This window comes from Paramisgurnus dabryanus, chromosome 19, assembly GCF_030506205.2.
Source record: "Paramisgurnus dabryanus chromosome 19, PD_genome_1.1, whole genome shotgun sequence".
NCBI classification, from domain to species: Eukaryota; Metazoa; Chordata; class Actinopteri; order Cypriniformes; family Cobitidae; genus Paramisgurnus; species Paramisgurnus dabryanus.
Window position 1 is genome coordinate 15,721,419 of NC_133355.1, and position 23,031 is coordinate 15,744,449.

Genomic DNA, 23,031 nt, shown 5'->3' on the forward strand with positions numbered 1-23,031 from the left:
ATATTTGCACCAATATAATCACACAACCAGTGAAGCTAACTGTGCGCCCCTGACCCACAATACAAACACACGCACACCCACCTACCCAGACACACATAAAGATCAAGGGCCAATAAAATGGCTACGGGACCAAACAAGGCAAGGGTGTCTAGCGGTGCCTGGTTCGTGTATCCCAGCCCTGAGCATTCTTCAGCCCACTTGAAGCTCTTCCCAGGCCGCCAGAGACACGCTGTCTGCGGTCAGCCGAGAGAATGTGGGTCGCGTCCAAGATTTACAATTGAGCACCAAGGCATCAGACACACACACACTGCCACTCTAATCTAATTAATGACCTTACGATTCACGCTCTCTGTTTATAGGCTTTACCGCAAATATGAACGCACATACACCCCTGAACGCCGTGAGCATGAACGCCCGACCGTAACTCGCCCTCCCATAACAATAGATCACAATAGATAGTCAGTCTTACCAGTGCGCTCTGCGCCAGCAACAGCCCCAGTGTTATCCAGCACGGGAGCTTCATGGTGCTCCAGACGCAGCTAAACGCGAATCTCGCGCTATAGCCTCTGCTTCCCTCGTTGAGATACTAGGAGTGAACGTTTTTCTCAGTTTTCGGTGTCCAACTTTAGGGCAGGCTGCCGTCGGTACATCCGTCTGCCCGGTGATCTCGTACGGCACGGTCTAATCCCGTGGAACCACGCGAAAGCCGAGAAACAGCGCGCACGGCCTCTCGTGATTTCCTCCCCTCTGACTTTAGTTGTTGGGACTTGATGGATGTGGAAGCAGGGAAGACCAGATCTCTCTCTCTCTCTCTCTCTCTCTCTCTCTCTCTCTCTCTCTCTCTCTCTCTCTCTCTCTCTCTCTCTCGTGTGCTGTGGCGTCGGGTGGATTTTCCTCGTGCGGTTGATGCCCCCTGCAGCCCTCTTGAGCATCAGCGTCAACGCCAGTATTTATATCGTTGCCTTTTGAAAGACACTGCAAAATATTTTTCTCATCTGTAATAGAGACGTTTTTATTTATATCTGCGTTGTCATTCAATCTCCAGTGTAAAAAAAATATCAAAACCGTTCTACATACATATTTAACAATAGTTTAGATTTTAGATATATTATGTACACATTTATAAACTATAATTTGATTGCTAATATTTTTTTCTCCATTTCCGGCAGCTTTATAAAGTAAATTTTTTTAATCCTATTACTATTTTTTATCCAGCTCATCCTATTTTTGGATAAGAGAAGTTAAAGTGTCATTGTCAAAATTTGTTGTGTTACAGTTTCGAAATGACAATACAGAGAACACAGCAAGGTTCTCTGTATTGTCATTTTGAAACTGTAACATAACAAATTTTGACAATGACATTTTAACTTCTCTTATCAAAAAATAGGCAAAATATGCTGTGTTGTCTGTATTGTCATTTTGAAACTGTAACATAAAAAAATTCGACAATGACACTTTAACTTCTCTTATACAAAATTAGGGTGAACTAGGATTAAAAAATAGTATAGGATTAAGAAATGTTACTTTATAAAGTTGCCGTAAATGGAGAAAAAATATTAGCAGGGGACCATGCTTTGAAACCCCTAGATTTGGGCTAAGCCTCCAATGTCTACAATGTCTAGCTCCGCCCCTGAATCATGAATATATAATGAGACTGGGGTGCAGCTATTACATAAAATTGATATGTAATTTACAATTTACTCATTGTAAAATGTTAATATAATATATCTTTCCAATATTTGGCTATTGAACGCTTATAGGTGCGATACCTTAAGAGTAGCCTACTTTATTATTTATTAACTTGGTTACTGGATAGCATGAAGACAGCTTTAATCTCTTTTTCATAAACAGACACAATCTTATGTCATTTGTTGCAAATCAATAGGATCCTTTTATCCATAATAATTTAATTAATTAAATCAAGCATAGTTAGGTCAACGACATGATGCATATTTTTGTGTCCGGGGCAAAAACTTGATAATTATGACATGCCACTTTATTTTATAAAACCAATTTAGGTCAAATACATTTCCAGTGTTTTTCTTTTAATAATACTAATTGTTGATATTTTGACATTATAGTATCTTTGAAACATTTCCTATAACAAATTTCACAAATATCTGTTTTTTTTTGGGGGGGGGGGTGTTAGGATAATTGAAAAACGTTTATCCGACAATTTCAAAATTCTTAAATGTCGGAAATCTCAATCATGGGCCTTTTATTAAAAGTTAACAAGTAAAAACAGTGCACATATCACATTATCCAGGGACCCCCAGAGGGTCTTTATGGCTGAATGAAAGATTTGTAGATTTATCTCAAATACTGAAAAAATAGCCACTTTAATGTAAAGAGTAGGCTGCTGGTACACTTTCTGTGTCAGGTGCTACAACCGATGTAAAACTAGAAAAAAATTATTTTATCAAACACATTTTAATCGTATTTAAAAAGGTACAATTGTGAAATTGATATCACACGTCAAATCTGCATTCACAGCATTCAAGTCTGTTAAATGTAAATTTATTGCAGAGGTCAGGTGGTGCAACCAGAAAGTCAAAGGGTGCAATTGCTATAAATGCCCCTAAGAAACAAAAACATGTAGCTAAATAATTTTAATAAGCTAGTAATTTAGCTTAGAAATGCAAGCTAATGTTGTCTATAATGGTTATTATCATTTTTTTATTATTGATCTAAAATGTATAGTTCTCAAATGTTGGTTTAAAGTTGTTTAACATTTTCAAACTATTTTTAGGAGTATAATTTTAAATGGCACTATCAAATAAACAATCAGCAAGACGCATGGAGTGCATGAAAATTACCTGGGAAACAGACAATGTAGCCTAACCCCTGACATTTCTTCCCTTACGAAAATTAACCATTTTAGTTCAAATAAAAAAAACATGGTTACTGTAGTAAAACAATGTAGTAACCATGTTTTTTGGTGCATTGATTACTATCAGCAAAACCATGTTTTACTAAACTAACCTGTTTTTTAATTTTAAAAAAGCCCCTGCTAATATTTTTTCTCCATTTACGGCAGCTTTATAAAGTAACATTTGTTAATACTTTTACAATTTTTTAATCATGCTCATCCTATTTTTGGATAAGAGAAGTAAATTAATTAATTAATTGTAATAATTATATTACAGTTTCGAAATGACAATGCAGAGAACACAGCAAGGTTCCCTGTTTTGTTATTTCGAAACTGTAACATAACAAATTTTGACAATGACATTTTAACTTCTCTTATCCAAAAATAGGCAAAATATGCTGTGTTCTCTGTATTGTCATTTTGAAACTGTAACAAAAAAAAAATTGACAATGACACTTTAACTTCTCTTATATAAAAAAAGGTTAAAATAGGATTAAAAATAGTATAGGATTAAGAAATGTTACTTTATAAAGCTGCCGTAAATGGAGAAAAAATATTAGCAGGGGACCATGCTTTGAAACCCATAGATAGCTTTTTTTCAGGCTATTTTTTCAGCCCCCAATGTCTACAATGTCTGGCTCCGCCCCTGCATCATGAATATATAATGAGACTGGGGTGCAGCTATTACATAAAATTGATTTGTAATTTACAATTTACTCGTTGTGAAATGTTAATTTAATATATCTTTCCAATATTTGGCTAGTTGTATGCTTACAGGTGCGATACCTTAAGAGAAGCCTATTTATTATTTATCAGCTTGGTTACTGGATTGCATGAGGACAGCTTTAATCTCTTTATCATAAACAGACACAATCTTATGTCATTTGTTGCAAATCATTTGTTGCTGTTGGTATCGGTTTTTAAAAACCATTGTTATGTGGTTACCATGGTTTTGCTGATGTAATCAATACACCAAAAAAACCCATGCTTACTACACTTTTACCACAACAAAACCATGGTTATTTTTTTTAAATGGTGTTTTTAAACATATGGTTTAAAAAATCAAAATCATTATGATGTACCGAAATGTTGTTCAATTAAACTTTTAAACACACTATTCTTATCTCAAAAATATGCATTACCCTACATCCATTTTTAAAGTAATGTTTTTAGGTGCTTGATTTGTCATTGACCCATTTGTCTTGAAATGTTATCTACACTGTCCCAGGGACCTCTTTTGGGGGTTTACATTTGGCACACAATTTTATCCAAAGGAACTTACAGTACAAGGTTTACATTTGATCAGTGTTCACTTTGGAACCCTATACATTATCTGGATTAAGATAAAAATGCTTAAAGCACTATTCACTGAACTTCTGAACTACAAATTGATTAGCTGAATGGCTCGTGTTAGCACTTTCAAATGCAAAATGTGATTCAAGTTAAGCAACACCATAAATATAACAAAATATTTGTATCAAAACCTTTTCCTCAGGACACACCATTAAAATAATAGGTAGTATTACACTGTATTCCAAAATTATTTATTATACTTTAAATATCTAAATTTTAAATATTTAATTTTCTAAATTTTGTTATTAATTTTTCATTAGTTGCATGTATATTTTACATGAACTTCAGCGATTCACAAGTGCAGTTTCAAATGATCTTGTAGAATTACGTACGATCAGATAGATTCATCAGATCGGAAAAACGGCCCAATGACAAAGCAAGCACATTAAAAAAAAAAAGAGTGGAGACATTTTTTAAATTTTGATTTTTTTTCATTGTTGTTTCAAAATAAAGATCACACATTGTTTAGAGACAATCTACAACTGGAGTTACAAAAAATAGTTGCCCAGGCAGAAAGCACACACAGAATCTGTTACCTATACACATTATGGTTACAAGTGTGCCTGCATAAAGAGAATCATAGGAAATATACACAAGGCTGTTTAAATATACACCGGAGAAGTGTTCCAAATCAAAAACCAATGGCCAGTATGTTACAATCACTTACAAGTAGACAAAAGAATGGCAAATCTGTACACACCTCTGACCCGGACCCAGGGCAGTCTAACGCGTCACACACACATACACACAAACGCGCTTGCTGCTACCTGCCCTGGAGCGAGAGAGGGACTATAAAAGACCTTAAAAAAAGTAAGGGATGAGTGGAGGTGATAAAGGGGTGGCTGGTGAATGGCTAAAAGCAGAGTGCGCATTTTCTCTGTTCTTTGTACATCTATGCAGTAATAATCCAAAGGGCTTCAAAAACAACAAAAATTTTGATATTACAATTTACAATATATATAACAACTCATAACTCAAAACCACAACCAAAGAGGTGAGAATTTACACTGAAATGCACAAGATTTTTTTCCATTGTCGGTTTTCTCCTCATACCAAAAAAGGGCTGTAGAAGCAAGTCCACATTTACATTAGCGAAGGTTTACAAATGTACAATTATACAATCAGAAGTATGTATTCACTACTGGGGAAGATTATAGATACAGATTGGACATCAAAAACCAGAAAAACTACAAAGTTTTATATATATATTTATATATATATGCAAAGGTCTACACCAAGTATGCACTAAATAGTTTATAGAAGCAAGACCAAAAACGTCTCCCATGCTAAATGTCTGCGTGTTAGCAATCAAGTGTTAGCAATAATGTGTGTTATGAAAGAATATGCACGTTAGAAAGGTGTTGCTGAGCAATAAAGTGTGTTTGCACAAGCCTATATGTTCCAAAGCGGGAGAAATCAAATATTCTTTCATTACATACATACATACAGGACCAAAAAAGGACCATTATTTAGGTAGTAGAGTGTAAAACAAGATATTCAAAAAGAGAGATAAACAGGGGAGACAAAAAAAAGGGCCACAATGACCCACAGATGGTTTTGCGATGATGGGAAGGTTTCGGCGATCTCATCCAGACCTTCCTATGTTGGGTGTGGAAACATCCTAGTCATGGGAAAGCTTTACAAGATGCCATTAGGGGGAGCGCAGAGCGGGCCGAGGTCAACGCCGTTCTTCATGTAGTACTTTTCTAGTTTGGCCAAAATGTGCTTTCCATACGTGTATTTTCTCAGCGTTGCGATGTGGGGCCGGATCTACAAGAGCAATAACATGTATTATTCACACACAATGGTCTTAAAGTGCACAAAATAATTTTCAGAGGTTCCACTTTTACACAAAATAGGAATGGAAGCATGCTGAAATCGAAATAGAAGCTGTACCTTGTGCATTACAATCTTGCGTTGTGTAGGCTCAGCAACATCAATCATTTTCTGCACAACGTAGTTGGCGTACTGGTCCTTCATCATGGTGTATAAGGCACTGTGGGGCCCGTCCGCCATACTGCACACCTCATCAATCAGCATCGCTCGCTCCGCACGCAACGAGTGGGTCACACACTTTTCCACCACATTACTAGGGGAAAAAAACACGTATGCCCCAAATATGAGACTTTCCCAGTGGCTTAAAGAAAATTTGGAATACAAAATTAAAGGTCAATGATTTGTATGTTTTCCCTAAATGCCTATATTTTTGTAAGCACCTGGCAAACTTATGCTGGCTGAGCCCCAAAACGTTTCCTCGAATTTCCGAGACGATCTTGCTCTTGTCTTCTGCGCGGCCGTGCTCCAACACATGCTGAATTACATAATTCCCATACTGATCCTAGATAGTGAGAGAAATGGTTTAGACGAGCACAATGGATGAAAACTACTCCTATGTTCCTGAAAACAAGACGTTCTTCATAAATTACCTGGACCAGCTGCTCAGTGTGTTGATGTATCTCCTCCAGTATAGGTAAGGTCTGCTCAGGCAAGCAGTGCTCCAGAATACGCTGGATCACCCGACAACCATATGGGTGTGTGGAGAGGGCGAACACCTGCACAATACAGTACACAGTTATTAATTATAATGTATTCTTTTTTTTTAAGTACATTTTAAAACAAGCAATGCCAGGGAGCTCTTTTTCATGTGTTAACACAGGAATATTACACAATGAACACACATAGTTTCTTTTTATATGTACATAGTCAGTTTTCTGTCCCCAGTCTCCACTTTAAGAATGTGGGGCCCATTGACTAATTATTTGATGTTGCAGCCATTTTGGCCAGTGTAGTCCACTAAAAAGGAAACACTGAATTTGACAAAGCTGCAAATTTTAACAGACAGGGAACTAAGATTGAAACTTATAATTCTGCAATTGTCTTTAAATGAAAAATGGGACAGTCCCCACTTTTAGCATATCATATAAAAATCCCACATGAACACTTAATTCAAACATATACCAATCTAAACTGCTGAACAGGTTAACTGCCATAGAGACCCACCTGCCCTTTGAAGGCATCAATAATGAACTGAAGAGCGTGAGGCTGAACACATTCAATACACTTCTGCACCACATGGTTGCCATTTTGATCTTTCACACACTTTAACACGTGCCCATCAAGCTCCCGAACCATCTCATTCTGTAAAAAACAAACATGTTTGATGTAAAAACTGTCAGATATATTGAATCTTTACCATTCATGGAGATTCTGTAAATAATTTTGGTCCAGTTTCACAGACAAGGTTTAGATAAACCCAGGATTAAGCTTAACATTGTACATTTGCTTAACATTGTGTTGTCATGTTTTTTGAAGATACCTTAAAGGGATACTCCACTTCTTTGAAAATATGCTCATTTTCCAGCTCCCCTAGAGTTAAACATTTGATTTTTATCATTTTGGGATCCATTCAGTTGATCTCTGGTTCTGGGGGTACCATTTTTAGCATAGCTTAGCATAATCCATTGAATCTGATTAGACCATTAGCATTGCGCTAAAAAATAACCAAAGAGTTTTGATATTTTTCCTATTTAAAACTTGACTCTGTAGTTACATTGTGTACCAAGACCGACGGAAAATTAAAAGATTTTCTACGCGATATGGCTAGGAACGATACTCTCATTCTGGCGTAATAATCAAGGATTTGCTGCGGTAACAAGGCTGCAGCAGGCGCATTGATATTACGCAGTGCCCGAAAATAGTCCCCTGCTATAGAAAGTAACCAAGAGGACTATTTTTGGGCACTGCATAATACCTGGATGACATAATTTCCAAACACATCGACCATGAGCTGGTAGGCTGCCTGTAAAATTTAACTGAAGACCAACTGAAGTCTGCAGGACTTGCTCTCTAATTTCAGCTGGATAAACCTACAGAAACACAAGGGTTTAACCCAATATTAATGCAAGAGTAAATTGCATAAAGTAGCTATCTACTTGAGTTAAATGTTTGTACGTAGTTTGATTTCTGTCCCCAGTATCCACTTTATAAGAACATGGGGCCCATTACCACCGATTTAATGTTGCAGCCATTTTGGCCAGTGCAGTCCACCGACAAGGAAACACTGAATTTGACAAAGCTGCGGGTGGACAAATAAATGATTGGAAACAAATTTAACTCATACCAAACTAATGTACGCTTTGATTATATACTCTCATTCTGGTGTAATAATCAAGGATTTTGCTGCTGTAACATGGCTGCAGCAATATTACACAGCGCCTGAAAATAGTCCCCTGCTATAGACGGTTTCAGCAGTAACTTCCAGTAAACTCCGCGAAGAATAAGTAACAACAAAGTCCTTTTAAAGTAGTTTATTTATATAACAAGAAAAATAAACAACACTTAGATTACATAGGAACCCAAAACATTTGTTATTTTCGACGAGGTATTTGTTTAAGAGTTCCGTTTCAGCAACAAATGAGACCATTAAACAAACAGAAACCGGAAGTAAAGTTCGGACCAGATGCTTATCGCTTCATCGCACGTGCACCCGATCAAATGGTCTATAGAAAGTAACCAAGAGGACTATTTTCGGGCAGTGCGTAATATCACTACCCCTGCTACAGCCATGTTACGGCAGCAAAGTCCTTGATTATTACACCAGAATGAGAGTATAGTTACTAGCCATAATGGTCTAGAAAATCACAACCTTTAATTTTCTATCGGTCTTCGTACACGATGTAACTACAGAAGAGTCAAGTTTTAAATAGGAAAAATATCAAATCTCTTTGGTTATTTTTGAGCGCGATGCTAATGGTCTAATCAGATTCAATAAATTATGCTAAGCTATGCTAAAAGTGGTACCACCAGACCCAGAGATCAGCTGAATGGATTCCAAAACGGTAAAAATCAAATGTTTAACTATAGGGGAGCTGGAAAATAAGCATATTTTTTTAAAAAGTGGAGTGTCCCTTTAAACATGCATTTTAGTCTAAGACTAGGCCAAAGCCTTATCTGCAAAACAAGGCATTAAAAATCTGCTTACATCATTACAAAGTCCCTTCAAACACCATGTTGCATTATATATTCTCTAAAGGCTTTTACTTTCACCATACTGGCCTACTTGAAGCAATTAATATAATGGAACATCAATGGATATGGTTTTGCATAGTAGACTTGGATGTGCAAACATACAATGACTTGTTGGTCCGATGGGATGAACTCCAAAGCTTTCTGGATCACTCTGCAGCCATACATCTGCAAGGCCAGAGATAAAACATGGCCCCGGATCCTCTCAGCCAGCGCCAACTTTTGATCAAGACTGCCAAACTAAACACAAAATACAAATGGACACTTTAAAGCCTTACTGACAATCTCTTTGTTTGTGTGACCTCGGTCAGAAGCCATGTGTAACGCTGTGAATTATTAAACACTGATCAACGAAAGAAGTCAATCTTACTTCAAAGAACTTCTGGATGACATAATTTCCAAACACATCGACCATGAGCTGGTAGGCTGCCTGTAAAATCTCATTAAAGACCAACTGACGCTCTGCAGGACTTGCTCTCTCTAATTTCAGCTGGATGAACCTACAAAAACACAAGGGTTTAACCCAATATTAATGCAAGAGTAAAATGCATTATGTAGCTATGTAGGTATCAGTTGAGTTAAATGTTTGTACGTAGTTTGATTTCTGTCCCCAGTATCCACTTTATAAGAACGTGGGGCCCATAACCACTTATTTAATGTTGCAGCCATTTTGGCCAGTGCAGTCCACTGACAAGGAAACACTGAATTTGACAAAGCTGCGTGTCAACAGATAAACGATTGGAAACAAATGTAACTCATCCCAAACTAATGTACGCTTTGATTCATTCAAAAGATTTTCACCAATAGCCAAAGCTGTTACATCATAACATTTGTGAGCTATAATAGTCATCTGCATTACCTGGAGCCATGCTGGTCCTGAGAGAACTCCATGACGTGTCCTGCAATCTCTCGAAGCTGCAGGTTGGGGTAGCGGTTGTTTCTGAAGTCCTCAAGCAGACGGCTGCGCCCCGATGGCATCACATCGGACATTCCGTAGCGTAGCCGCGACGATGGGAAGAGCTGGCTGCTGGGACTGAAGAGAGACGAGCCTGTGGTGGCATTGCGGTACTTCGCCTCTGCTCCTGGAGCTGCTGAAATGAAACGCCCACTGCCATTGGTCAGACCACCTGAGGGGGAGGTGCCAAAAAATGATTACACAATGTAAAATGATAATCTCTTTCAATACATTAGAAATTAGGCAAACGTATCTTTCCTATTTTAAGGAACTCTTAACTCTTTCCGTGCAAGTTTTTTTTAGGTTGCCAGCCATTGCCAGCAATTTTTATGAGTTTGACAAAAATGTAATGCCTTCCAGAAAATGTTGTCTTTAAAAATGTAAACATACAATATATTAAATGAAAAAAACAGGCCGCCTGCTTTCATCCTAACTTAATTTGTTCTCTTTATCTCAAATATGGGTAGGTTTCTTCAAAAACACAAAATTTTGACCAAAAAGCAGAGATCATTTCTATTTTGGTGAAGGACTTTTGATTGAGATCAGATTCAGAGCATCCCTCAAAACATACACGGAGTTTGAACTGTTTGCACCAAGGGAATACTTCCAGGTTGTAAGAGTTGGGTAAGAGTGCCACATGGTGGATAATAGCGGAAATTTGAATGCCAGAAATACTTGTCATTGGCGGGGAAGCGTTTTCTCTGAATTGACGAGTTAACGCGTCAATGGTGGGGAAAGAGTGAATATGAACTCACCAAGGTTCAGACTGCTTGAAGATCCATGTGTTGAGAGCGAAGGAGGCGGGGTAAGAGAGTGGGAGGGGCCTTGGTTAGGAAGTGGCATGCCAACAGGGCCAGGGGAAGAGCTAAAGCTAAGGCCATTGTAAAACCCCCCATGGCCAATAGGGGTGAGGCTACTGGGTGTGCGCTTGTACAGATCAGAACTTCCTGTCAGAGAATCTCGACGTGACCCGCTAGAACTGGAATTAGGCACTGTGAACAAAACAAGATACAAAGTTACATGCACATGAGCAGATCATTAAATGCAAATCTTTTACTGAATTTCAGAAATAATATTATTTCTGTGAGAATTTCAATTTTATATACGCAGGATATTTTTTGAGACTACTCTGCTCACGGCTCAATTTGAGATTACACACCTGCTGTGCCGAAACCTCCGAGTGTCGCTCCAAGCGTGGCTCCCAGAGAAGAAGAGGGATTGCCATTGAATCCAAGTGAAGTGCTACCTGGCTGGGCAGAGCCTTGTGAAAACAGTGAAGAGCTTTGTGAGGATGAGTTTGGGGAGCCACTCCCATAAAAAGAGCTCCCGCCCAAAGCACCACTTCCTTGCTGTCCAGGCCCTTGCTGAGAACTCAATGCACGAAAAGCCCCGCTAGCTCCACCTCCAAGACCTGCATTAGCCCCACCTGCAGAGGCAGCAGCGGCCGCAACTGTAAAATAAGACATGATATTCAATGATATGGACCCATCTTAAACTTTATTATGTTGACCGAGTAACTTTGATTAAATGTGTACCTGCTGATGGGCTGATGATAACTGATGCTGGGGCCATAAGTCGAACTGGGCCACCACGACCCCCTGTATTTACCACAAGAGCTCCTGTCGGGTCATAATACGCAGCTGGGGCCAACATTGGGTAGCCTGAAAGACCACAGATACATCTCAATCAAATATTGAGTTGAATTCTGATGGTTTTAAGCAGTGTAGATTCAATCACTGGAGATTGGCAAGTTCTTGTTTGGTTAGCATTGTGCACAATGCTCTATACCAGAGGTCCCCAACCACCGGGTCGCGACCCAGTACTGGGTCGTGGACAAGTTGCCACCGGGTCACAAGAACGTCCCGAAAAAATGTGTATAATAGCCACGTAATAGCTTAATCGAGTATTTTGTACTTTAAGAGCCGACTTCAAATAACATCAATCATTTCCACTTTTGAACAAAGCTGCGCTCTCTTTTTCTCCGCCTCTCTCTCTCTCTACAAGCGCATCAGCGATTACATTGCTGTCATCGGAGTTTTAGCATACAGTACTTCTAAAACACAATCGATCAAAGAATTGCGGAGGTATGACTTTACGAATCATTTGCAAATGTACGTCGCAATGATGTACATATGCGGAGACGTTCAAATGTGTGACAGCGCAAATGACTGAAAAGTTTTTTTTTATTCTTCTTTAAAACAACTTCAGAATGGGCAGGCAAACTAGTAAAAACAATGAAAGTAAAAAACAATCTGCCAAAATATGGTTTTACACGTCTATAGAAAATATACTATAGCCTAAATAAAGCAATTATAAATTTTCCTAATGCATGGTTGTTATCTTTACTTCCGTTTAAAACGTAAATTTCGAAAAGGAGGATTTTCAGCACGTTTGAACAGCAACTCAGCCACCCTAACCCAACCCCACCCCCCCCCCCCCAATATCAGCCCCCGGTCCGCAAATTTTTTTTAAACCTGAAACCGGTCCGTGGTGAAAAAAAGGTTGGGGACCCCTGCTCTATACAACAATGCCGAATTAGGTGACCTTCAATTTCACGGCAATAAAATATTTGAGAGAGAAAAACTAAATTTACTGTATAAGGTTTTTATAGACCACCGTTTTTAAATTGTTCTCATATCTCCAGGCTTTCCATAATCATGGGAACCCATCAGGGTCTGTCACCTCAAATAACCATGCTCATAAAAAAAATCAATAATTTCCGTTATGCTCTTTTGTGCAAATTAAAATTTCCTTACCAGGTACCCCAGCTGCAAGACCCTGCCCGAAAGCTAACGCTGAGTTCACAGCTGCTGCAGCTACAAGCTGCTCTGTCTGCTGACCCTGTTGTCCCTGGCTAGGAGTCAATGGTCTTTGATTACCACCTGCACGCATCACCTGGGGACCAGAATGGAGAGCAACGATTGGCTGATGCATTTATTGCAGTTACACTGCTGACTTTCAAAGAAACAACCGGTTTATCAGCTCATACTTGCTGTTGGTTCTGCTGATTCTGTGCAGCTGACTGCTGGTTGGCAGAGTTGGATGGGGTGGCGGCCTGCTGCTGGAACAGATTGGCAGGGTACACACCCCATGGAGTCACACCATAGTATGGAGGGGGCATCACGGCTGGACCTGAAACGCACACATACATCTTGTTTTTCAAGATCAAGAGCAAACGCACACGGTTTCTGAGTCGTCTTTGATGTAATACAGGCAGTAGTTCTGAATCAGCAGTGGTAGCAGCCTTTGTACTGTGATTCAAGCATCCACGTAGGGTGTGTTTGTGTGCGTGGCTTAATCAAGCAATCTACATCAATCGTAGAGCTAAAGCTTAACTCCCTGGGGTACGCTGTCCAGGCTCTCTGGCATCATGAATACTTCTCAGCCACTTCCCATGCTTTAGCAATAAACTGGTCCTGGTGCAGTGAATAGGAGAATAATCCCACAGATTGTTTTTTTCTTAAAGAGCAGTTAAAATTCATGTACTGTCATTGCTCAAGTACAAAGAAACAAGCCTCTGGCAATTACACCAGCTGCATTGATGCAGTCTATGATGTTGCTTTCACTTGTAATGTATTTGTATATTAAGGGTGGAGCAAGTATGCATTTAGAAGGCTTTTATTTTACACTGTATTGTAATGCAAACTAAAAAAATGGTTTCTTAAAAAAGTGTTTATGTGGTTTGACTGTTCGCTTACACGCCAATAGGGTTACAAAGTGCACACTTTTGAAAATGTCGCCTTGTCGTCTCTGTGTGAACAACAAAAACGCAAATCGCGGGTCTAACCAAAACAACAATGGTGGCCTACAATACTGTGTGCTGCTCAAGATCCTCACCGATTTAAACAAAAAGTTTACAAAATTTTGATGCTCTATATTCCAGGGTCACTTGTAATAAAAAAAAAAAATCTCTATTGCAGTATTGACTTTGTATCTATTGCTCTGTAGTAGAATGCATGTGTGCGCAAACAAAGTGTTTCTTTACAAAGTAATATCGCCATCTACTGGTCTGCCACGCGTAATACAGCGTTTTCAGTCGTGGTTGCAGATCTGTGTGAACGCAAATCTTTCTGACGACATTGTCATGTGCACATGAATTGTTTCAAAAACGCAAAAGGAAAAACTGTTCAGTTTTTAACTAAATCATTGTCGTGTAAATTTAGCTGTAAGAGTATGGTCATTTTTTGCGTACGCGGAGTTCCGTGTACAGTACAAATAATGTAATTTTCATCATCAGAAGAGTGGGTGCGTACTGCAAGAACCCGCCCTACAATGTACGCATAGGTCGCACATATGTGTACAGGAGTATGTAGCATGTAGGCCACGAGAGGTATTGGAAATTGTCACAATGCACATGCGTTGAACATCAGGACACTCGTATGAGTCAATAAACTATACTTTGCAAGGCTGTGCATTCGACTGAGCATGTGTGTAAAAAAATTATTAAAATCTCAGTTCCAAGCAGAAAAAGGGCTTATTGTCTAAGCATTGTCTATACTTCACATCTTGCTTTTACTCATTTTTCCTTCTTATGTTATTCTAAAGTGATAGTTCACCCAAAAATAGGGGTTCAACGGATCACAAAACTCACGGTTCGGATCACATTACGGTTTTTCAGGCACAGATCGGATCATTTTTCGGAACAGCAAAAAAAAGTATGGGAAAAATCTAATAACAAATCAAGAAATTACAAACATTTATAAAAAATAACAAAGTTGCACATTATGTAAGGTCTAAAATCATTAGATACAGAAATCAATTGAATAACAACACTGCATTTATTGTATTAATTAAATTATTATATTATAAATGAATTATTATTTTTAAAGCTTCAGAAGTGATTTTCTCTTTGTCTTAGGTTGTTTGATTAACATTAATGACACAGACTTAAGTAGGTCAATTGAGCGTACTGTCTCTTTAAGACCAAATATGCACAGACTGCATCTCTCTCTGTGTGCACTACTGAGTCCCCTTAAAAGCGTGTACACACACACACACACACACACACACACACACACACACACACACACACACACACACACACACACACACACACACAGGGCAAATTACAAACGGCGCAGCATAAACAGTCTCCCACATAAAAACGTTACATTGTTTTTTATTGCTCTATTAGCCAAGTGTATTTTAATACACTACAGTATGAGAGAGATTAGCGCAACTCTCTGAAGTTTACACATCAAGAGTTCTGATCTTTGAAGAATGATCACGTTGAACTCGAGCTGGACCGGACGCATTCAACTGCACTTGCACTTGTGCGTAAAGTAAACTGCTCACTTTAGCGCCTTTTTGCAGTTAAACGGTTTAAAATCACTTGAATGTTAACATTTGCAAACCTTTGAAAACCTTACAAATGATAAACTTTCCCTATTTAAATTTGCGTATTAATCCGCGAATCACATGCGAGCCAAACCGGATCAACAGCGATCCGTTACACCACTACCCAAAAATTAAAATAATGTCATTAATGACTCACCCTCCTGTCATTCCAAACTAGTAAGACCTCCATTCATCTTTGAAACACAGTTTAAGATGTTTTATATTTAGTCCGAGAGCTTGTGACTTAAGTTTCCTGCATGCACTTCACAACAAACACGGAAGAGAAGACAATGCTAAATAAAGGCGGAAAATTTGGTTATTTTTGGACTGAAATGTATTTTTCGATGCTTCAACACATTCTAACTGACCCACTGATGTCACATGGACTACATTGATGATGTTTTCATTACCTTTCTGGACATGGATAGTATACCGCACGTAGATTTTCAATGAAGGGTCAACAAGCTCTCGGACTAAACCTAAAACATCTTACACTGTTTTTCCGAAGATGAAGGGAAGTCTTACAAGTTTGTAAAGACATGAGGGCGAGTCATTAATGACATTATTTTCATTTTTGGGTGAACTAGCCCTTTAATATGATCTTTTATTGTTATTTTCTAAAAGACAAACAGAGCAAAAGATGAAACACATCCATCACAAATATGAGATCTTACCAAGTGTGGCAGCAGCGGCGAGTCCAGCAGCGTACGGGTCGGTGCCGGGTGGAGCCGCACTGATAATATAAGGGTTTGGTACAAATGCAGCCTGGGCCAAACCTAACACAAAAACCCACGAAAAAAACAAATTACAGTACAAACCACTTGAAACTTGTAGATTTCAAACTTTGGTTCACAACGAATCAGCACTCACCGATGTGTTGTTGTTGAGCTGCGGCGAGAGCGTACTGCTGCTGCTGTTGGGCTGCGGTGAGCTGCTGCACTGCCAGAGCGCTGTTTCTCTGAAACAGCTGCAACACATGCATTTATTAGGCATGAAACAGACCAGCGTTGAATATTTAGATTCGATTACGTTTAGAAACCTTAAGCCCATGAAGGCCAAGATGTACATTTTAAGATTTTTCACAACAAAGTGAAAATTTGGCCTTCAATAGTTAATTGTCCTAAACGACAGCTTGTAAACACACAAGGATTTATTATATCATATAGAAAAAAAATTATTTAACTGAATGTATGTCCTGTCGAAACCTTGAGCAATGAAGATTGCACAATATTACTAAAGCCTGTAACAGATATTTACCTGCTGAGGAGAATTGTAGTCAAACAGGCCAACAGTAGCAGCTGTGGAGTCAAGAGGCAGCTGGCCTCCAGTGTAATCAAACTGCAAAGTCTCCATGGAAACGGATTCCATGGGGTCCAGGGTCACATTCTGGGTTTCAACATTTGAGAACTCCTCTGCTGGTTTTGGGCCGACAACACCAGCCAGTTCTGGTCCACCCAACTCCACCTCTGCACCAAGCGGAGGGCAGTTACCAGGATTACGACTGAGGAAACAACAGTTTTGTCTTTTAATATAAATTTAATTGTCTATCAATACAATGTCTTTTATTTTAATTTGGAATCAAATGTTTGACATTTCAAGTTATCAGATGCATAATCAAACTCAAATCAAATACTTTAATGGTGTTTACCCGAAATCCTTGATGTCCACATCGAGTCCGTTCTGATTGGGCAGTCCGTTTGGGTTATCCAAAACATCCGGCTCTGTCTCCTTTAGTTCCTTCCTCTCAGGGTCAAATGTTGTTTTGGGTTTTGGTTCCACCCTTTTCTCAGGGTCATCAGCTTCAGAATCTCTTGGACCCTTACAGAAACGAGGTGAAGATTGAAATAAAAGCGAAAATGACTTCGGATGAAGCAAACTGAATGTTCATGCTGATGAATATGATAAAAGACTCACGAAGGCTCCTTTGCGTAGACAAGAATCCATTTTCTCAGCAGGTGATGAGCTTAAAACATATTCCACCATAGAAACTCCTAATCCACCGCTCTCGGATCGTGGAGACAGTACGGATCCAGCCTCTCCGACACCGTGGAAGCCTTGACCCGGTCGACGCTGCACCATGATTGGCTGGGAAACTGAATGATCTAAATAAGTATTAGAAAGGTAACTACTAAAATTTGTCTAAAACAAGTATCTCGCCTTGAAAATATTTTCATGCACACATACCAGAGGTTCCCCAAGCACTATCCCTCCACTGGTCCAGAAAGATCCCTTTTGGTCCGTCTTTCCCTGATTCATCCGTTTCCCAAAACTTCTTCCCGGTAAGGAGCTGCTACAAAGCAGAAACATCAGGCACAAACATTAAAAGAATATAAAAATATAGTATGGGATCAGGATGATAAAAGAAGGGGACGCTCACCTCTCCCATTGCTCGGCCTTCCAGCGCAAGTGCCTGGAAATCATGGTTGAGCTCATCCATCGATCGTACCTGTGTAACAGACCATACAGTTATTACAATTAAAGCTTAGCAGGCTCTGTGATGCCAACCTTATCATTTCTAAGATCGTCCTACCTGGTTGTCCGCATGCATGTTGTCACCGGTCGGCCAGCGGTGTTTGCAATTGTTGTAGCCGGGCTGGTCACCATGCTGTCGTTGGAAAAAGTAGTCCACCATGGCATCATCTTGAGAGCGGCCGGCTCCCTGTGTAGGGGGAGGAGCCTGCGGAGAAGGGCCAGGTTGGGGGGTGTGGCCCGCAGCACTCAGCACCACAGGCATGCTAGGTATTGGCCTGTCAGGGGGAGGCAGTCTCAGGTGGGGGCTGAACGAATCCTGCCAGAGCACAGCTTTCCTCTTCAACACACACGCTACGCTCATTCCACCAGAGACTGTAACACAACAAAAATAAAACAAGTGAGTTTGGGCTTGCTGTAGGTTTAACCGGTCTACAGTTAATATACATCCCCTTCTAAAAGAGCATGATGATGTTTATAAATATATAACGAAATTAAAAATTGAACCTATGTTCCCAGTAAGAAGTCAAGTCAATTTTGTTTATATAGCACTTTTCATGATTGTTTTACATTAAAAAAAGCAGAAAAAAACACAGAAAAATCTGTGGACACAATTATATTTGACTTTTGAATTATTAGTTTGAAGATGTATTTTGTAACTTTAAGAAGGATCTCTTGACTTAAATGCAATATAATATACATAATTATATTATTAGTGGTGTATAAAGAAAGACCTTACATAATGAACTGCAGTTCCTTAGAATGAGCTGTTTTTATCTATATACACCGCAGGTCTCATTACATGGAAGTCGCTGTCATGTTTCTACAGTAGCCCTAAACGGACAAACTGTTCTAAAATAGCACGTTTCATCCCTACGTTGTCTCAGGCGATAACATGTTTGTGCTGTGGCGGCTACTATACGCGTTTTAAATTTGAGGGGGTGAGCTGTTGGTTGTAAAATCACAAACACCTTTAAATACACAGAAATCTTTTTTGGTGGTGCCAGTGAAAATTTTGGCAGGGCAAGTGAAAACCTGAACCCTGTAAAAGTCATACAGAATCTACACAATACAAAGGTTCTTCTGAACTTATAGTAATATCCTAGTTAAACTGTTGATCATTACAACACAGCACACTTTTTGTAAAGGCTCAAAGGGAAAACAACAGGTGGACGTTCTAGTTAATCAAGCAGAGCAAGCCTGACAAAATTAGTCATTCTCATTCAAAATCTGTTATCGTGCTTCAAGAGTCAGGACAAAAGAGGATTTCCCACCAGAACAATTCAATAGAGCATTTGCCTTCCTCTGAAAAATTTAAAAAAACACTTTCATCTAAGTTGCTGAACTACAATGAGGACACATTACCATGACATACGGTAAGTACTAGGGAGGAAAAATACCAACTCAAAATATTCCCAAAATAAACCATGCAATCTGAATGTGTCAAAAGTCCAAAAAGATCCAAATTATTCCAAGAAATAACTAGGGATGCCCCGATCAATTGGCCGCAGATCGGTATCAGTCGATTATCGCATTAAATGACTCAATCGGTACTTGCATAATTTGCCAATCTCATGAACCGATCTTTCTATTTACTTGAATTTTGAGACCATTTTATGCAGTGCAAGCATTTTTACAACCCGTTGCTTATGCGAGACCAGAGATATGTGTCTTTTTCTATATTTTTCTATATTTTCTATATATATTCAAATATTCGTTCTGTGGGTTGACATTCGATTTTCAGTTTTGAGATTCGAATATATATAAATATTTTTACAGCATTAATGCAGAGCTTTTGCCAAGCAGGAAGTTTCTTGCAAAAACTGATTGATTTGCTTCATTGATTTCTACTAGCTAAGAAAAATGGTATTCGGAACAGCCCTAAAAGGCACATGACGATCATAACATTACAATGCATCTTCACATCATATATATATATCTTTTTTTAACAAATGGCTTATCTGCGAAGTTCATGATTGTTTTTTTTATTCATGTACCCTCATAATGTTTTATCAAAAACTCTCCTCTTCGAAACAAGCTCTCTTTACTTTACATATGGTCTGGGGGAAAATTGCGATAGCGATGAGGGATCGACCGATATGGATATTTTAGTGCCGATGCGGATACAGATTTTTGCTTCATCAGCCTTAGCCGATGACCAATATAGGTTGCCGATTTTCTTGAGCTGATATTTGGAGCCAATACTGCTTTTGCTCACTCAATTTACATCATAAAAATGATACAATGATGCCAAATGTTACAAGTCTCAATTTAAAAAAGTAACATTTATTGAACTTAAAAAAAATATATTTAACAAATAGTAAAAAAAAGGTGAGGGTGCTATGGAACCATGAACTGCACTCTCCACAATGACGAGGAACTATCAGCAAAGGATATTGATTTCTAACACTTTACTACTAGGGCTGTCACTTTTGAGAAAAATCCAATTCAAACGGATTTCGAATATCATGCAATGTATCCGAATATATTTGAATATCTAGGCGCCCCCCCACGCGCATCAAAAACCCACCGTTATGGAGATTCAATCACAAAATTAATAACAGTCACAGTCATAAACAGAGTTGTCTGGATTACTTTTTTACTTAATGTTTGAAACAGCAGGTTATCAACTTATGAATAACAAACTTATTTATAAAAAAAACGATTCAGAACAGTTACAAACAATAACGTGACAACATAAATAGCAGCAGGAGTATATAGGCAGACGTAAACGAAATTCGCGCCCACAGATTTCGGCAGAAAACTCAGCGGAATTCCGCGGATTTAATGCCCGTCATTGACAAGCACACACATATCCCACGCTTGAGCGTGTTTGTGACCAGAACTGTCATTGACAACAAGCACACATACAAAGCCTACCCCGCGCGTTTGTGAGCAGTCATTCACAAATACATTAACCCTGGGTGTGCCGTTTGCTTGCCCGTTTTCAATGATAGAGAGCACAAACCCTTTGATACTTGAGATGAAATTAAACTTACCGCTGAGTTTCGCAGATCTCACTTGACTCTGTCGTCAATGTGACGCGCAACAGTCAGCACGTGATCATTTCAAATCCGTTTACAAGACAAATGCTGTTGTTGTTTAATATAAAGTTTACATTGCGTTTTAAAAATTATGAAATTATCTTCAAACATGCTAATTTCATAATGCGAACGTATTAACAACACAAGCTTTTTATTCTGCTATAATATTTAACACTATAAACAATATGTCATTTTATATGCAAACTATATTCTATCTTGACATGCACATGAGGTTCATTTTGGTCGCATTTGATTCCCTCTCTTGCGTAATTTGTAATCAGCTGTTAGGCCGAGCTTTCAATGTTGCCATTGAAAGGTTAGTTGTTTTAGTCACATGACCTGCAATCCCTTGCGGCTTCCAGCACTGTCTGTAAATAATGCCGTAAAAAAAAAGCAGCGAACACAGCAGCCACGTATTGGCCGATGCAAATACATATAAAACTCTCAAAAATCTGCCAGATATATCGGTCTATCACTAATAGTAATTAACAACATGACCCAACTTCTCGGGGGACGAATTCAAGTCTTACCATTTTGTTTTCATTTCAGAAGCTGTTTCACTCGGATATACGTCACCATGGGGAAAATAAGACAGCCGCTACTTACGTTTCATGGAGACTATAAACCTTCATCTTACTTGCAGCTGCTTTTGTCCACGTACATCCAATGAGCGCACACAGACACAGCCTGTCATTCAGCATGAGTACAAAGCAAAGATCACTCGTGTCTTAAAGCTACAGTAACCCAATTCATATACCCCTCTGTTTTTCTGATTAAAAAACCCTTCATCATTATTGTTTTCCAGCAACACGATCTACTACGGCAAAGGCACACAGAATCTGATCCTTTATGAGTCTCACATGCTAAATGAGCCCACACACGATTCCTTTTTCTTAAAGGGCTAATAAGTTTAGTATTTTACAGCCTTAACCTTTAAAAGCGAGGTGCATGATCTCTGAAAGCCAGTGTTGACATTTAAAAATAACCTAAACAAACACGCCCCTACCCCAATAGAATCTGGACATTCATTTCACAGACCCGTCCCACATATATGCAACCCAGGAAACAATCCCTGCCTTCCAGTTCATTTTTTATGACCTTCCCTCTCTAACTTCCCTCAGTCTCGTTCACTCGGATGTATGTCATTGCATACGTTGTATGAGTGCCCACTACTGCTGGAACACTTGAAGTGGGTTCAAATAGATCACCCTAAGCCCTTGATTACACGGAAAGTGGAGACCGCCCCCACCATCATTTGAACTGTGCAAAGCACGAGCTGCTGAAGTGACGTCACAATCGTGTTGCATTATGGTATATGAAGCTGCCTGAAGTATACATATGAAGTAGACTCGCTCCCTCTGTCAAAATCGAAGGAGCGAGGGTCTGTCCATATAAACTTCCCTCGTTCACTTGACGAAGTGGAACGCACTTCAAAATGGCGACAGGGATTCCCTCGAGGGGAAGTGTTTAGGGAAGTTTGCGAGTGCGTGTCTACAACTGGAGTGGAACGCAGCCCAAGTCAGTGAGTAGACATGCCCCTTACTGCTGATTGGCTACAAGTAGGGATGGGTACCGAAACCCGGTATTAACTGGCCCCGGGGCTAAATTATGAAAGACCCTAGTATCAGTAAGATCTGACGCTATCGGTTCTGCTTTCGGTCCTGGAGAAAAAAATAAATGTACTATGTATTCTTGATTAATAATGTTTTCGTGCACATTTTATCTCACCAAACATTTCTAATTTGCAATAATATTAAGACGGTAGGGCTGCACGATTCGGAGAAAAAATCTAATTGCGATTTTTCTTATAAAAATTGCGATTCGCGATTTAAAGTGCGATTCATTAGTATATAATAAAAGAGCTACATCCAGGCTTGTTGTGGTGGTTTTTAATAGCACCAAAGAAAGATGCTGTGCTACTGTTTATTTAAAACCTCTTAAACATTGTACCAAGTTGTCTGCAGGACTTTGCTCTTCTG

At 39.1% G+C, this 23,031-nt stretch overlaps 2 protein-coding genes and 3 non-coding genes across 8 annotated transcripts in view; all 5 read right to left on the reverse strand.

Moving 5' to 3' along the window:
• Nucleotides 1-819, reverse strand: part of sdc3 (syndecan 3) — a 34,455-nt gene extending 33,636 nt beyond the window's left edge. The window contains exon 1 of the mRNA XM_065291042.2: nt 470-819. Coding sequence (XP_065147114.1) covers nt 470-523 — 54 coding nt within the window. The 5' untranslated portion in view covers nt 524-819. The remainder of the gene's footprint in view (nt 1-469) is intronic.
• Nucleotides 820-4,630: 3,811 nt separating this feature from the next.
• Nucleotides 4,631-23,031, reverse strand: part of pum1 (pumilio RNA-binding family member 1) — a 30,356-nt gene continuing 11,955 nt past the window's right edge. The window contains exons 2-22 of one of the 4 annotated variants that reach the window (XM_065291047.2): nt 18,070-18,383; nt 17,917-17,985; nt 17,724-17,826; nt 17,454-17,632; nt 17,188-17,357; nt 16,797-17,040; nt 16,410-16,506; nt 16,214-16,315; nt 13,192-13,334; nt 12,959-13,097; nt 11,738-11,863; nt 11,362-11,652; nt 10,958-11,194; nt 10,107-10,374; nt 9,618-9,747; nt 9,353-9,487; nt 7,223-7,360; nt 6,649-6,774; nt 6,439-6,560; nt 6,119-6,311; nt 4,631-5,992 (exon numbers count right to left, since the gene is read on the reverse strand). In XM_065291047.2, coding sequence (XP_065147119.1) covers nt 5,861-5,992; nt 6,119-6,311; nt 6,439-6,560; nt 6,649-6,774; nt 7,223-7,360; nt 9,353-9,487; nt 9,618-9,747; nt 10,107-10,374; nt 10,958-11,194; nt 11,362-11,652; nt 11,738-11,863; nt 12,959-13,097; nt 13,192-13,334; nt 16,214-16,315; nt 16,410-16,506; nt 16,797-17,040; nt 17,188-17,357; nt 17,454-17,632; nt 17,724-17,826; nt 17,917-17,985; nt 18,070-18,372 — 3,447 coding nt within the window. In that variant the 5' untranslated portion in view covers nt 18,373-18,383 and the 3' untranslated portion in view covers nt 4,631-5,860. Of the gene's footprint in view, nt 5,993-6,118; nt 6,312-6,438; nt 6,561-6,648; nt 6,775-7,222; nt 7,361-9,352; nt 9,488-9,617; nt 9,748-10,106; nt 10,375-10,957; nt 11,195-11,361; nt 11,653-11,737; nt 11,864-12,958; nt 13,098-13,191; nt 13,335-16,213; nt 16,316-16,409; nt 16,507-16,796; nt 17,041-17,187; nt 17,358-17,453; nt 17,642-17,723; nt 17,830-17,916; nt 17,986-18,069; nt 18,384-23,031 lie in introns of all 4 variants that reach the window. The other 3 variants (XM_065291044.2, XM_065291046.2, XM_065291043.2) reach the window with 3 other exon arrangements.
• LOC135786085 (small nucleolar RNA SNORA5) lies at nt 6,914-7,049 on the reverse strand. The gene has a single exon (XR_010546835.1). It is a non-coding gene; the product is annotated as a small nucleolar RNA SNORA5 (small nucleolar RNA).
• LOC135786099 (small nucleolar RNA SNORA5) lies at nt 8,166-8,302 on the reverse strand. Its single transcript, XR_010546858.1, has one exon. It is a non-coding gene; the product is annotated as a small nucleolar RNA SNORA5 (small nucleolar RNA).
• Nucleotides 9,832-9,968, reverse strand: LOC135786094 (small nucleolar RNA SNORA5). The gene has a single exon (XR_010546847.1). It is a non-coding gene; the product is annotated as a small nucleolar RNA SNORA5 (small nucleolar RNA).